General features: G+C 30.4%; 1 protein-coding gene and 1 long non-coding RNA gene across 2 annotated transcripts in view; one reads left to right on the top strand and one right to left on the bottom strand.

The window, feature by feature from the left end:
- Positions 1-7,554: 7,554 nt before the first annotated feature.
- Positions 7,555-8,568, bottom strand: LOC126904160 (uncharacterized). Its single transcript, XM_050682919.1, has 2 exons — positions 8,360-8,568; positions 7,555-8,278 (listed from the first exon to the last, which is right to left on the bottom strand). Exons 1-2 carry the CDS (start codon positions 8,532-8,534, stop codon positions 7,659-7,661), a joined length of 795 nt encoding a protein of 264 aa, XP_050538876.1. The 5' UTR covers positions 8,535-8,568; the 3' UTR covers positions 7,555-7,658.
- Positions 8,569-14,379: 5,811 nt separating this feature from the next.
- LOC126904164 (uncharacterized) overlaps positions 14,380-14,967 on the top strand; it is a 4,568-nt gene continuing 3,980 nt past the window's right edge. Inside the window, exons 1-2 of the long non-coding RNA XR_007703687.1 lie at positions 14,380-14,541; positions 14,640-14,790. This is a non-coding gene — a long non-coding RNA (uncharacterized LOC126904164). The remainder of the gene's footprint in view (positions 14,542-14,639; positions 14,791-14,967) is intronic.

The following is a 14,967-nucleotide window of genomic DNA, read 5'->3' as shown; positions in this document are numbered from 1 at the left end:
GTTTGGGAGGGGGGGGGGGGGGGGGGGGAATACAAGAGTGGCAAAATGACGATCCGTTTCTTTCATCCGTCATGAAACAATTGCTCAAGGGAAACGCCAGAAAAAACGATAAGGAGTCCAGCAAGAACAACGAATATTTCATGTTAGACGGACTTACACGCAGCATTCGTATGGGCGTAGACACACCGGCCGTAATACCAGAAGCCAAATCACAGCGTGTGATTTGGCGATACCACGACGATGCTCTGGCGTGTCAACCAGGATGGAAAGAAACCTACTGAGCGATCAAACAGCGTTTCTATTGGAAGGGCCTGAAAAACATAGTACGCGAGTACAAAGGCCCTAAATAGACGTCCGAATGATCCTCTAACTTCGCGCAAACCAAGACAACCGTGGGAGGTCATTAGTATCGACTTAATGGGTGAGTACCCCAGAACATCAAGGGGAAAAACGAACCTGTTAGTAGCAACTGACTGTTTCAGTCGCTGGACCGAAGCGTACGCGATAGGCGCAGCGACTACAAAAACGATTGTAGACACGCTCGAACGCGAATTTTTCTCACGTTTTGGGTACCCCCGCGTATTGCTTTGCGACAACGGACGGAATCTGGTTTCTAACGAAATGATTAACGCGATAAATAGATGGGGGGCGGAAGCCTGGACCACACCTATTTATCATCCGCGCGCAAATCCGGTAGAACGAAAAAATCAGGAGCTAAAAAAAGGTCTCCGCGCCCTACTAGTAGAGGGCGACCATAGCACCTGGGACATTAAAATACCGTCGATATTATTTGCGTTGCGTAATCGTCGGAATGAAAAAACCGGTTATCCGCCTTCCGTACTCGTTCTCGGCCGAGAGGCGAAACGACCTGGTGACTGGGCGGTCGTACATGTAAACACGGCGACGGCCGACAATGTAAACAATAGCCGCCCATCACCCAAACCGCAGGCCGGCAAAATTGTAGATAACGTTCCGACGAAACACGTAGTAAAACCTTTTACGGTCGGAGACGTGGTGTACTATAAAGCACACCACTTATCTAATAAACAAAAAAAATTTTGTGCCGGCTTCGCGCCGAAGTGGTGGGGCCCTGTCAGATTAGCGGAAAAAGTAGGCAAAGGGGTGTTTCTGACAGACCAAAATCCCCCACGCAAACTTCACGTAGCATGTTTAAAATTAAAATAGTTGTCAAGTACTACAAATTACGGCCCGTATACGGGCTGTCGTCGAGGTATAGTAGTGCTAACGGGCTGTTTTATTTTCAGCATGTCTTGTCAAAAGTGTGGAGAACGCGATGGCCTGGTACGCGACCTCCTTCGCCGGTTGGCGGAGGCGCTCGACATACCACTGGCCAACGTCCCAGCGATCCGTGCGACGGTCGAGGCGGCCCGGAACGCTGCGTTACATCAGATCCTGAGGGACCCGATCGCGAACGCGTTCTATACCCGGGGAGTGAGGGACGGCCGTGCGGCGTCCCTCAGCGAAACCCGAAGGGCTATCGCCACCGTGCCGGTGGTCCCGCGGTCTGTGCCGGGGGAGGGTGGTGCCTCTCCTACACAGCGCCCGGTTACCGCTGGCGCGGCGGTGCAGCGACCGGCGGGCCGCCGATCGTCCAGCCCCGGCGCCTTACACCCGGGACAGAGCAGCCGACGTGGCGAGCACGTCCTTAGGGACGGGCTCGGCCACCCGGCCGCCACCGGCACACCCGGGGTACAGGAAGCTTACTCCCTCCGACGTACGTCGGAGGGAGCGCATCAATCGGGCCTTCAAGGAAAGGAAGGACCGGGAGAGGGAGGCGGCTATCCGTCCACCAACCGCACAGGCGGCCCCGATGCCGGCGCCACGGACCCGTCTACCACCTCTCTCGGAGATCGTCCGGACCGCCAGCTGCGCCGTAACAACCGCCACAGTTGGACCGTCTCTCATGGAGATCGAAGACGACCTGGGACACGCGGTGGAAGCCTTTCTGGCGGATGCTCCCTGTCCTCCTCCTACTAACTCCCCTCCTGAAACTCCTCGAGCCGAGTAATCGGTCGAGGAGTTTCCTTCCTCTACTCCCCGGTCCTTATGTCATCCGTAGGTTACGGATGACCGGACCGAATAGTCCTTTCCCTCTTGCCAGCGAGACTGAAGGTTTCAGTCTAATACGGTAAGACTTAAAACGCAATAATAGTGACCATCACCACATTCAAGGAACATGGCGGTAAGTCAACAATTGTTTATTACTTTTATCTACTGTGTACGATACGACAATTTGTTTACAAATATCGGCCGGGTCAAGAAATAGACTGACGGCTCGGTGGGGGGGAGTTGACACGGCACCGTCTTTTGCTCTAGGCTGGCACTCGCCCGTGTCTCTCTCGATATCAGCCGTCCAGCTATTAATATGACAATCGGTTGTCATCGGTTGTCTCCCCGCCCTTGACACTGAGATAAGGCCGCCGCCGAATGTGGATTACCGATATTGCGTTCTGTTCCGTTTCCGGCGTACACCTTGACTGGTTATGTCCGATATTTTTGTGCTCCCGGCTTTTACGCTACTTTTTGGTGCGATTTACCGAATAAGTTTTTGTGTCGTCTACCCGCGACTCAAAGAATCGTTTTCCTGCATACCTTACGTGGTATATATATATATACATATTCTATTATAGATATAAGTTGTTACGATACTTGCGTCTACGTTTAGTATTCCACAACACCACAGTTCCGCACTGTTAGTTTGCGAACTTATAATATTCGATTGCCGTTTATTTTTTTTGCTTTTTCTTCTTTTCTTTGTGTTCTGTGTATCTACCTGTGCGCCCTTTTTTTGGATTACGCATTAACTGGTATATGTAATAATTATTCTGTAATTTTATTAGCATTTGTAACAACAATCATTGATATATTTACAATCATATATAATTGGTAAGCGTTTGATATAAATGACATACCTAATAATGCAAAGATACAATCATTAGAAACCTCCTTACATTAAGGTTTTTGGAATCAAATTTCTTATGATCTAATATTAACTATTATATTTTATTTAATAATTTTAATAAGTTGTTATTTAAGTATGAAAGTGATATAATTTATTATTAAATTTTTTGTTTCAGAATAAACATTTTACGCCAGTCAATTTTTCAATATTATTTAAGTCTTTGTATAGAGATATTTGTCAACACAAACAATGAAGTAACATAAAATTACAAGTNTTTTGAAAGTGTTCCGGAAGGTCTGACACTTTTATATATATCTTAAATTAAAGCTAATGTAATATACTTTATAATGGTAAAAAAAAATTTCGGACTTTATTTTATCTTCATGGTGAAAACAGACATTAAACTTAATAAAAAAAATACGATTTTTGTAAAAAAATTCTTTTTTATATTTTTAACTTTATAATGCTATAACTTCTCGAAAGATGTATGGATCAATATAATTCTTTTTTTTGTAGATGCATGATGTCTTTACCTATCATTTGGTATATTTTTTTTATAAATCTGACTTTTTACCTGCCTACAGGGGGGGATTCAAAATGACAACTTTTTCACAAAAAATTGACTTTTTCAACTTAAATTTTGAAAGTGTTCCGGAAAGTCTGACACTTTTATATATAACTTAAATTAAAGCTAATGTAATATACTTTATCATGGAAAAAAAAATTTCGGACTTTATTTGATCTTCGAGGTGAAAATGGCTACCAAATGCTATTNAAAAAAAAAATTTCGGACTTTATTTTATCTTCAAGGTGAAAATGGCTACCAAATGCTATTATTGTGTGAAAATTCTCAATTTTATTTTTTACATTTTTAACATTATAATGCTATAACTTATTGAAAAGTGTATTGATCAATATAATTTTTTTATGGGAAATACTATTTTCTAATAATCTCTTTTTTATTCGACATACTTTGTCTTAATCAGGATATTAATAAGGAACTAGCAGTTTATGAAGCTTTTGGAATAATCCACTAATTTTTTAAAATTAAACACTATCTAAAGATTTGCATCGAAGCGTTTTTTTTTTATAGTGATTTTAATCACTGTCAGATATCATTATACTTGATCCAACTATGCCACGTCACCACTATGCCGCGACCCCCCTGTGCTGGGTTTTTCATTCTGACGATTACGCTACGCAAATAGTATCGACGGTATATTCGTGTCCCAGGTGCTATGGTCGCCCTCTACTAGTAGGGCGCGGAGACCTTTTTTTAAGAATTTAATAATTTAATAATTTAAATTATTGGATAAATAAAGTCTATAATATGTACTTAATAAAATGCGTATTTTATAATTAAACGTCAATGCTACTCATAAATTTTCTAGTGAATAATATTTTTAGTAATAATAATAGTTATTTTACATTTAGACCTTTTTTATGATATTGAGTACCGTTCTTAGACGAATATTTTTTTTATATTTGATGTACCAAATAAAGTAATCACTAAAAATATCAATTTATACTGAAAAACTTAAAAACATATTTATAATATGTGTTAGGGTGAGCAGAATATTAAAATTTAATAATCAAATTTTATTAATTTTATTATTAATCAATCAAATTTTAACAATAACAAAATCATATTACATTTTACTTTTAATTAAAATATTGATAAATGTGATACTTTTTATGAGGTTGAGCTTCCAACTGAATCCATATCTATTGAGCTTAAAGTAACAGCAAGAGTATTTGGATCATATTGAAAACCATAACTTTTATTAATTTCAATAAGATTAATAATATTAGTACGAATACTTTCTTGTGCTTGTAGTTCTAATGAATAATTAGAAATACGACTTGTAATTCCTAAATCTTTTCTTTTTAGAAAAATTGCAAGATCAACATGGCTGTCAAAAAATGTATCAATTTCATTTTGTGCATGCGATAATTGCTTTCTAAAAATGTTATCTTGTTTAAGTTGATTTTTATCTACTATATTTGTCAATATATTTAAAGTATTATAAATTTCATTAGTAAATATATGTTTAGTTTGCGTGGGGAAATGAACCATCTGAGAAAAATATAATAATGTATTTTTCATCTTTTTAAGTTCGTTATAAAAGATTGGATAATCTATAAGCAAACGTACTTCAAATGTTGTTTTCAGATCAACATTGCTTTGACATTCCAACAAATAATGAATTATTATAACGAATATACGTTGTATATCAATAGCATAGTGAACGCTCAATAACAAATGGAATTGCCATACTCTATCGTTAAAATTCTGTTCTGTAATAAGATTAGTGTCCGAATCACTTGGAAATAATGTTCTCAAAGTAAACCTTTCAATATAATTTTCAAAATTCCGACCACAAAATTTAAATTTATCGGCAATTCATTATTTTTTAATTTTTCCACACTGAGTATTGCACTTAAGTATTAAATTCAGAAACACTTATGGCAGTTACTCTCAAATTAATAGAACTAAGTAAAGAAAATAAAGACAGTTTAAACATTTTGGAAAAATGAGTTTTCATGAACAATACGATTACAAAGCAAAATGTCTTCCTTTGTTATACCAGTAAAAGGTACAGTTCTCTTTGTTTAACATAAAAATATACAATTTTAATGTCGTTTGAATTTAGATAATTGGATAAATAAATTCTATTAAAATGAACATAATAACATGCGTTTTTTATAATAAAACGTCAATGCTAATCTTAAATTTTTTAATGAATATTATTTTTACTTCACTTACTGATTAATAATCACTTAAAAAACTAGAAGAGCGATATTTTATAGCTGAATAATAACTTTAATTGAAACAAATATGGCGTACTCGAGAAGACTGTAAAAAGTTTTAAATTTCTATTATCATCATTTTCTGTGCAAAACAAAATAATTATTATTTTAAAACTAACTTCTCGATTTTTCTTAAAATAATGATTATGTTAAACTTATTTTTTTTTGTATTTTTTAGTTTCATATATTTCTTGGTTATTGTTTGCTTTTTCATTTGGATTTAATAATGCATAGATATTGGAAATATTAAAAACCAAATGATTTTTTTTTAAGTCTACTTGACTAATTTTCTAAAATTGTAATATATTAATATTTATATATATTTATTAAATTGATATAAAAAATTATAATAGTGTAGTCTTTAAAATAAGTACGCTTTTTGTCTGATGATTCTTAAAATTTAAACAGTTGTAATTCGTTCAAAATCAAAAAATACAAAAATATTTTTAAAACAAAAATTGCTCTTCAATTGAATAAATGGATGAAATAAAAAAAATCGGAGTTGCCATTAAAAAATCGATACGAGTTTTGGGTATAAGCGATATGATAAGGATGATATGATTTTTTCGTGTAAATAAGTTCAAGAAAGAAAAATTATTGTTAAAAAAACATAATAATTAATTCTAATATTTATAAAAAGAAATATAAGATATCAAATAAAGCGTAATTAAGGAATTACCTTAAATTAATAACTTAATAACTTTTTAAAAAATGTATGGATCAAAAAATTTTTTAATGAAATTTAGTATTTATATACATCTTCCATTCGACATACTTTTCTTTTAAATCAGACCATTTCCCTATATACGCCGGGGCTTCAAATCTAAAAAATGCATATAAAAAGTAGAACTTTTGCAACATAACTTTTGAAAGTGTTGCGGAAGGTCTGACACTTTTATATATATTTTAAATTAAAGGTAATGTAATATACTTTATTATGAAAAAAAAAATTTGACCACTGGAATTGGCTTCATGGTGAAAATGGCTACCGAAGGCTATTTTTGTGTGAAAATTCTTGATTTTATTTTTTACATTTTTAACTTTATAATGCTAATAATAAGAAATATTATTAGAATTAATATTTTTTAATAATCCCTTTTTCATTCAGGATATTAATAAGAAAATATCAGATCATGTAGCTTTTGGAATAGTCTACCAATTTCTTAAAATTAAACAGTACTGTGTTTACACCACTGTGCTACGACCCGACTGTGTTGGGTTTTTTTTTTTTTTTATACAAGATTTTAGTGTTACAAACCATTTGTTGGTATTGGGTATCAATTGGTGTATAAGACACTCCATATATTATATTATATCACTTGCACCTGACTAAGTGTATTATTTTGTTGGGTTTTAATATTTGTACCCTAGAAGTAAACTATCATTAGTCCATTTTTTTTCGAAAATGAGGTGAGACAATTTTTAAATGCTTATTCTATGAAATTTAAAAAAATTGATTTGTTAAAATTAGTCTTTAGAGTACAGATGTACAACAAACATAAGCTATGATAACTACTATTATTATAATGAAAATTTTCTAATTATTTAAAATATCCTTTTGAAAATTTGATATGTAATTATACTTTCAGTAGTATATTTCTTTGGCTTATTCTCAACATATTTTATGTAGTTTCCTATTAACTTTTTGATTTTTAAATTCAGTTTGTTAGTCACTGAACTCTAAAAGTAAAATATATGACGTTGAGGTTTTTAAAATATGGGACATTTTATTTTAGGTTTATAGTATTAAATATTATTTATATTAAAAAAATATAATAACATTTAATAATTTAAAATATTTTATTTTCAAATATCAAAGATAATTACAATATTATTATTAATCATTCAAATTTTAATAATTCAAAAATTATATTATGTTTTATTTTTTATTCAAATATAGATAAAAGTTTACTTTTTATAATGTTTACCTTCCATATAACTGTATTAGATTGTTTATTTTAGCAAGAGTGTTTAGATCATACTCAATACCGTAAGTATTGTTAATTTGAATAAGTTTATTAATATTTGAATCATATACTTCTTGAATTTGTATAAGTTGTTCTTCCATTGGGATATTATTTTTAGACAGAATTTTAAGGAGAGATATTGGTGGATTTTCTATACAATAGTATTGAACTTTTTGAGTATGAAATTCAAAAGCTGATCGAATTGCTACTAGCGCTATTTCAAGAGTTTTTTCAGAACTGTTTGGTGTTGTAGGCCCTTTTATTGTTTCTAACTCACTCAAAAAACTAAAAATAAAATGAACTCTATTAAAAAGTGCATCTTTTACAATTTCAATGGGTAATTGAATTATTGTAAAAAAATAAAATAATGATTTTTGCATCCTACTAATTTCTTCGTAAAAGATTTGATAACTTTTAGCCAAACTTTGTATGCATATATTTTTCAAATCATCATTGCAGTTTTTTTGACAGAAATCCCAGAAATATAACGATAATTGGATTGGAACTATTAGATCAATAGCATAGTATACGCCTAATACCAAATGTAATTGCCATATTCTATCGTAAAAATTCTCTTCTGTAATAATATCAGTGACCGAATCAGGTGGGAATATTGTACTTAATTCAAATTCTTCTACAAAACCATCAAAATCCTTACCCTTGTATGTAAATGTATTAACAGGCGTTGTAAATTGTCTCCAGCCTGGCTGTTGCACCAAAGTATTTAATACAGAAACGTATGTCGCCGTTACTATCAAATTAATATAAGAACCATATATACAAAATAAAGAAAATACTAGCAGTTTAAACATTTTGGAAAAATGATTTTTCATGAACAATACAACTACAGAGAAAAAATGTTTTCCCTTTTTATACTAGTAAATGGTACTCTTCTCTTTGTTTAATATAAAAAAACACAATTGTTATTTTTGGTTAAATTTAGAGTATTGGGTAAATAAATTCTATTAAAATGTTCATAGAAAAGTACGTATTTACGCATGTATAAAAAATATGTGATTTTATTTTACAATTAATCGTCAATGCTACTTTTATTTTATTTTAGTTATAACAAATTAAAGTATTTTTTAGTTTTATAGTATTAAATATTTTTTAAATTAAAAAATATAATAACATATAATAATTTAAAATATTTTATTTTCAAATATCAAAGATAATCACAATATTATTCTTAATTATTCAAATTTTAATAATTCGATAATCATATTATGTTTTATTATTTATTAAAATATAGATAAAGATTTTCTTTTTATAATTTTAAATTTTCCAAATGACTGTACTCAATTGTCTGTTGATAGGGTGACAGCAAGAGTTTTTGGATCATACTTAAAACCGTAACTATTGCTAATTTCAATAAGTTTATTAATATTTGTTTTGCATATTTCATTAATTTTATTTAGATGTTCTTCTATTGGGATATTATTTTCACACCAACTAGCATGGAGAGGGTCTGCTGGATTTTCTATAGAAAAGTAGTCAATCTTAATAGTATGCCATTCAAAAGTTGATCGAATATGTATTCGCGCTAATTCATAAATGTCTTCTATAATGTGAGTAGTTGTATGATCTATTATTTCTTCTAAGTACCTCAAACAATAAAAAATATCATGAATCCTATTACAAAGTGTTTTTTCTATAGTCATGTTGGATAAGTCAACCATTGAAAAAAAATATAGTAATGAATTCATCATCATTCTACTTGCTTCGTAGAAGGTTTGACAATTTTCAACCAAACTTTCTATGCATTTTTTTTCATATCATTATTGCAATATAGTTGACAGAATTTCCAGAAATAATATGTTAATTCGAGAGGAGCTATTAGATCAATAGCATAGTGAACGCCCAATAACAAATGGAATTGCCATACTCTATCGTTAAAATTCTCTTCTGTAATAATATTAGTGACTGAACCAGATGGGAATATTGTACTTAATTCAAATTATTCTCTTATACCATCAAAATTCTTACCCTTGTATTTAAATGTATCAACACCAACAGGCGTTGTAAATTGTCTCCGCCCTGGGTGTTGCACTAAAGTATTAAATTCAGAAACACTTATGGCCGTTACTTTAAAATTAATATCACCACATATACAAAGTAAATAAAATAAAGGCAGTTTAAACATTTTGGAAAAATAACTATTCATGAACAATACGATTACAGAGAAAAAATGTCTTCCCTTTTTATACTAGTAAATGGTACTCTTCTCTTTGTTTAATATAAAAAAACACAACTGTTTTTTTGGTTATATTTAGAGTATTGGATAAATAAAGTCTATTAAAGTATACTAAATAAAATGCGTATTTACGCAAATATAGAAAATATGTGCTATTATTTTACAATTAAACGTTATTTTTAAATTACCTAGTGAATAATATTTTATGAAATCATTGAAACATGATTCTAAATATTTTCATATGACCAAATTTTCTAAATAAATCTTAGAAACCTGTTACGATAAGTTTAATAACATAAGAATGAAGTATTATGATTATTTCGACCAACTCATTTTAATAATCGGATTATAAACGTAACTCATACATATATGATTATGGTTTTTTAACTGAACACTCGTTAATACAATTCAGCAAATAGATAACGTGAAAATACACGAGTGATTTAATAATAGTATTTGTTAACATTAATGGTATTTTAATATTTACTCTTGCAATCTTTGGTTGGTTGGTCAGTTCCTCATATACGTACACAATCTTGTATAGATGTCTAGTTTTCAATCATTAATGATCAGTGTATTGACAATTTGTTCATCGTATGACTGCGCTCTCTTGCTAAGAAAATAATAATACCAACAGACTGCACTTTATCAATCGATTAACTCGATTGAGGATAAAAATTAACGTTATTTTCGTTGATCGGGTCTTGTAGAGAATTCCTATCGATTCCTTAAGTCCTAAAAGATAACCGCGGTAATGGTACAAAAATCAACCTAAGATATCATTTGCATGTGGCTGAATTTTAATTCCTAATTGATACGAGTACAAGAATTTAATTTTTTTTTTACGAAACTCAAGTATAAGAAAACAGTTATTTTTGCAAGAGTAGTTTTAAACGATTTTGTTAATTTTACGAATTAAGGTAGTTTAGCGTAATAAGGTAGTAATGGTGCCATGTAATTGTTCAAAATTATTCTGAAGTCAGCTCATAGACCTCTTTTTATGATTTAAGAACCGTTAATTTTAATTTATTTTCAAAATTAAAGTAAAATAGTATTTGACACATAAAAATGTTCAACCAAAGCATAAAATATTTATTATTTGTCTTAAAGCATTCTAGTAAAATATATTGGTAACATTTTTTCAATGACAATACTTTATTATAATTTTTTTATGGCTTAAAAACAAGGATCCTTTCAGTATACTTTATTAAAATTAACATTTTTCAGAATATCTTGATTATTATTTTTTTTTAAGTTTATGTTTAATTAGTTAATGTGTTTCAATATAAGTATTTCGTACTTAATCAAATTATCTATGCATAGATGAGTGTAATATTATTTTAGATGAGAATAAATCCTCGCATCGATACACATATATTCTTATGTCTATCAAACGATGAGGTTTGGTTGGGATCGCAAGAAAAGATTAGGACCATTCTGGTACATCTTAAATCTTATTAGGCACTTGTTCTATCAACACAAGGTAATTTGTATTATTCATGCTCAATTGAGCCGAACAAAAAACGTATCTGTTAATAATAAATATAGACAGTTAACATAAAGATTAATTTATTAATTATATGTTATTATTAAACAGAACAAAAATGTTTAAAATTGATAATTCGTTTAACTTATTTTCCTTAAAAGTTTATGAAATGCCAGACGATTTAAAAGATACCTCAGATATTTTTTTCAATGATTTTCAATCTGTTTAAAATTTGCTTTTTTTTTTAAGTAGGCTTATACAAATTTTATGAAATGAAACTCATTTTAGTTGTGTTTTAAGCATCTGTACTAATTTGTATAGTTGAGAGTTGGATTTACGAGTAAATATAACACTGTTATAATTCAAATAAAATAAACAATAAACGTTAAGTAAAAATAATGAAAATAAGCGAAGGGTGATGGGCTTAGTGAGAACCTGATGTTGTGGTTCTATCGGGGTCGTATGGTTCGAGGGTTTAGAACGACAAAGACAAGTAGATATAAAAATATATATTAAGTTCCTCTTATAGAGGTAGAATAAACTTTTGTCTGGTTAGTTTCTAATGTCCTAACTAAGAGGCAACGAAACGGCGAAGCCAGTTCACGAATACCTCGGCAACGAGACGGCAGAGCCAGTTCACGAATACCATATAACGTGATTATGTATAACTTCTTTAACCAACCAGTCAAAATTGACATTTAAGATATTAATTTAATAAATGATCTATTGCTTTGTCATCCTTTACTCAAATTTATTAACTCCAAATAATTGGGATAACATAAAATTACTTACTTCTTTTATTCTTGCAAATTGCTGCAAAATGATTTGATAAATATCTCGATATGTTTATATATGTTTAAAAGTATTTAATTCGCACTTCTTCAAAAGATAAATAATTAAAACAAGTTCTTTTCATACATAAATAAAATGCGTAAAAGTTNTCTTTTCATATATAAATAAAATGCATAAAAGTCAGCCGACAACAACACAGGGCTGTGACTGATAATTGTTACTTTTAATTCGAAGAAAACGAACTCTTTTGGTCGCTGTCACTTCTTCTTTTTTTTCGTCTCTCTGGAGTCTTTCCCTGACTCTCTCGGACTGAAAGGATTTCAGTGTTTTTTATAGTAAAATGATATTACCCCCAATCCAGGGATATTGTTGTCAGCGCTTTTAGTAATCTTTTTAGTTTATTGTATTAATTATGCATTACAGGATTATTATATTCAGATAACATATTTAACAATTGATAAATTGACATATATATATATAAATAATAAGAAATTGTGTTGAACATCATATTTGTTATGACAGATAAATTATTTGATTGTTTACAAGTTATTTAAAATACAGATTATACATTTTTCATTAATAATTGTAAGATGCGTCATGCAAAGCATTGAGCATATTACTACAACACTAACAAAGAAACATGAGTCAACATTATAGAAATAAGCAGCATTTAAAACACTAAAGAATTTTTAATTTTAATCGCAAAAGAGCTACTGTGGAAAAACTTTATTCGGGGGAAAAATATTTGACCAAAAAGATAATATTACACGTATGCAGAACTTAAATAGTTTAAATCGTTTTGCAAAAGTTATTTCCCATTGGATCTGTACCAGGTTCATCATGCTATCTGTGATATAATTTGCATTTTAATTTCTGCACATTCTTTCTGTGTTTATCTCAAATAGAGGATTAGTGCAAATATAAGGGGAGAAATAAAAGGCCTCTGCACAATACGTTTTTAATTAACAGTTTTGTAATTTTACACTAGGGACGAATAAAAGCTATTATATCTATCGTTTGAATGTCAAAGGAAAACGTAAAAAAAATATATAAATATTGTTTCAGTTTGTAGTTAATGTAAAAAACACTAAAAAATGTTTGAAATCTGAAAATTTCATTAAAATATTTGGAGTGATTACTAGTCGGTTAGAAACAATCCAACTAACAAAAGCCCAAGTCAGTTCATAACTACAACACTACCAGTAATTAAAATAAAATACACGTTTTCGTACGACTAGAATGATTGTTTATCAAACTAAATAAACTCTGTAGAAATATTTCGTTCCGCTTTAATAATTATTATTAATTTTTATATAATATCGATCTAAATTACTGCGAGTACACTTTTTAGTCATCTTGTCGCATTTGGTAATTTATGAGTTATTTACTATAAAACAAAACCCAATAATTATACTTACGTGGTAAAATATTCTTTTCTACATATTTGATGCAACTTTATACACTTTCTACAATTATAATATTGTAAGAAATCGAATTACTTTGTTACATACCAATACCAATATTAAGAAGCGAGTTGTTAATTATTCTGCTGTATTTTTTTTTCAGCGTTGTAAATAATTATTATTGTAGAATGAGAATGGATTTTTATATTGATTTTTAATTGGAGTCCGCCTACTTTCTCTTTAAATCTAGTAAATTTCGCTATAATTATCTAGTACATCTTCTTGTACTCTGCCTACGGATTTCCTACTTTACCATTTAGTTTGAATTGATTAATGTTAGGCTTCTAACTTGAGCTCTAATAGATAAGAAAAATTGATCAGTTTGCCGTCGAATATTCAAATTAAATAGCTCTTACTTTATTAAGTTTCAATATTACAGCATATTTTAAAGTTATTATTTATTGTACTACATGTTGTACTGAAAAACTAATTAAATTTGCAATGCAACCTAAGTAAGCAACCGGTTATACATTGTAAAAATATATTTTAATTGCTGAATTTATGTAAATATTTCGAATCAATTAATAAAAAGTTGCAAACTGCCTGTGAAACATTTTATCTCGTGCTTATTTATTAAGTGTACATTAATAAATAGAAAAACATGCCTCTAAGCCTAAACTTTTAATGGCAACTAATAACTAAATGAATTTATTATTAATTGTATTTTTTCATAAATTATTGAGGGTTGGGTTTTAAATTATTATTATTATTAATTATTCATCAATTATTATTGAATTAGGTATTCAATTGAAAACACTACATTTTTTCGATGAAAGTATCAAAAGTATATAGTTATATATTACATTTTGTAACTTAAAACAGATCTTCAAGAAATAATATACTATATGATGATCTAAATATTTCAAATTCTATTTAGCTCTAGATAAATGCACTACCGATCAGTAGTGAGTAATATATGTATTAGTATATTTTATTAACTTTAAATTTTTGATACATACAGTTTTTTGTGTGCGTAATAATAATAGTTCTGTTTCTATTTTAGATTTTAGATTTTGCAAAAAAGCTTTTTCACGTATGTTTGTTCAATGGAAAATCATGTAATGATCACGTGGTATTTAACCATTAAACGCAGTACTTTGTTTAAAATATAAATACAAAATGAATAAATGGTTGTGACCTCACAAGCAAAATAGGTAATTGGTTTCTTTTTCGTATGATTTGTTCCCACAGATATCGCATGTATAGTATCTGACAACGTGTTCTTTAGTCGGTCCGTGACTAGATACAATTTGTGATCTTTTGACGTATCATTGAAAGAAATCGGTTCGGTGAGAGCTGAGAAAAAGTGGTAACAGACACAAAAAAAAAAA

The sequence above is a fragment of the Daktulosphaira vitifoliae genome, unplaced genomic scaffold (assembly GCF_025091365.1).
Source record: "Daktulosphaira vitifoliae isolate Bord-2020 unplaced genomic scaffold, ASM2509136v1 Scaffold_4, whole genome shotgun sequence".
Lineage (NCBI taxonomy): Eukaryota > Metazoa > Arthropoda > Insecta > Hemiptera > Phylloxeridae > Daktulosphaira > Daktulosphaira vitifoliae.
The sequence above is the reverse complement of the archived record's forward strand: the minus strand, read 5'-3'. Positions and strand labels throughout refer to the sequence as shown.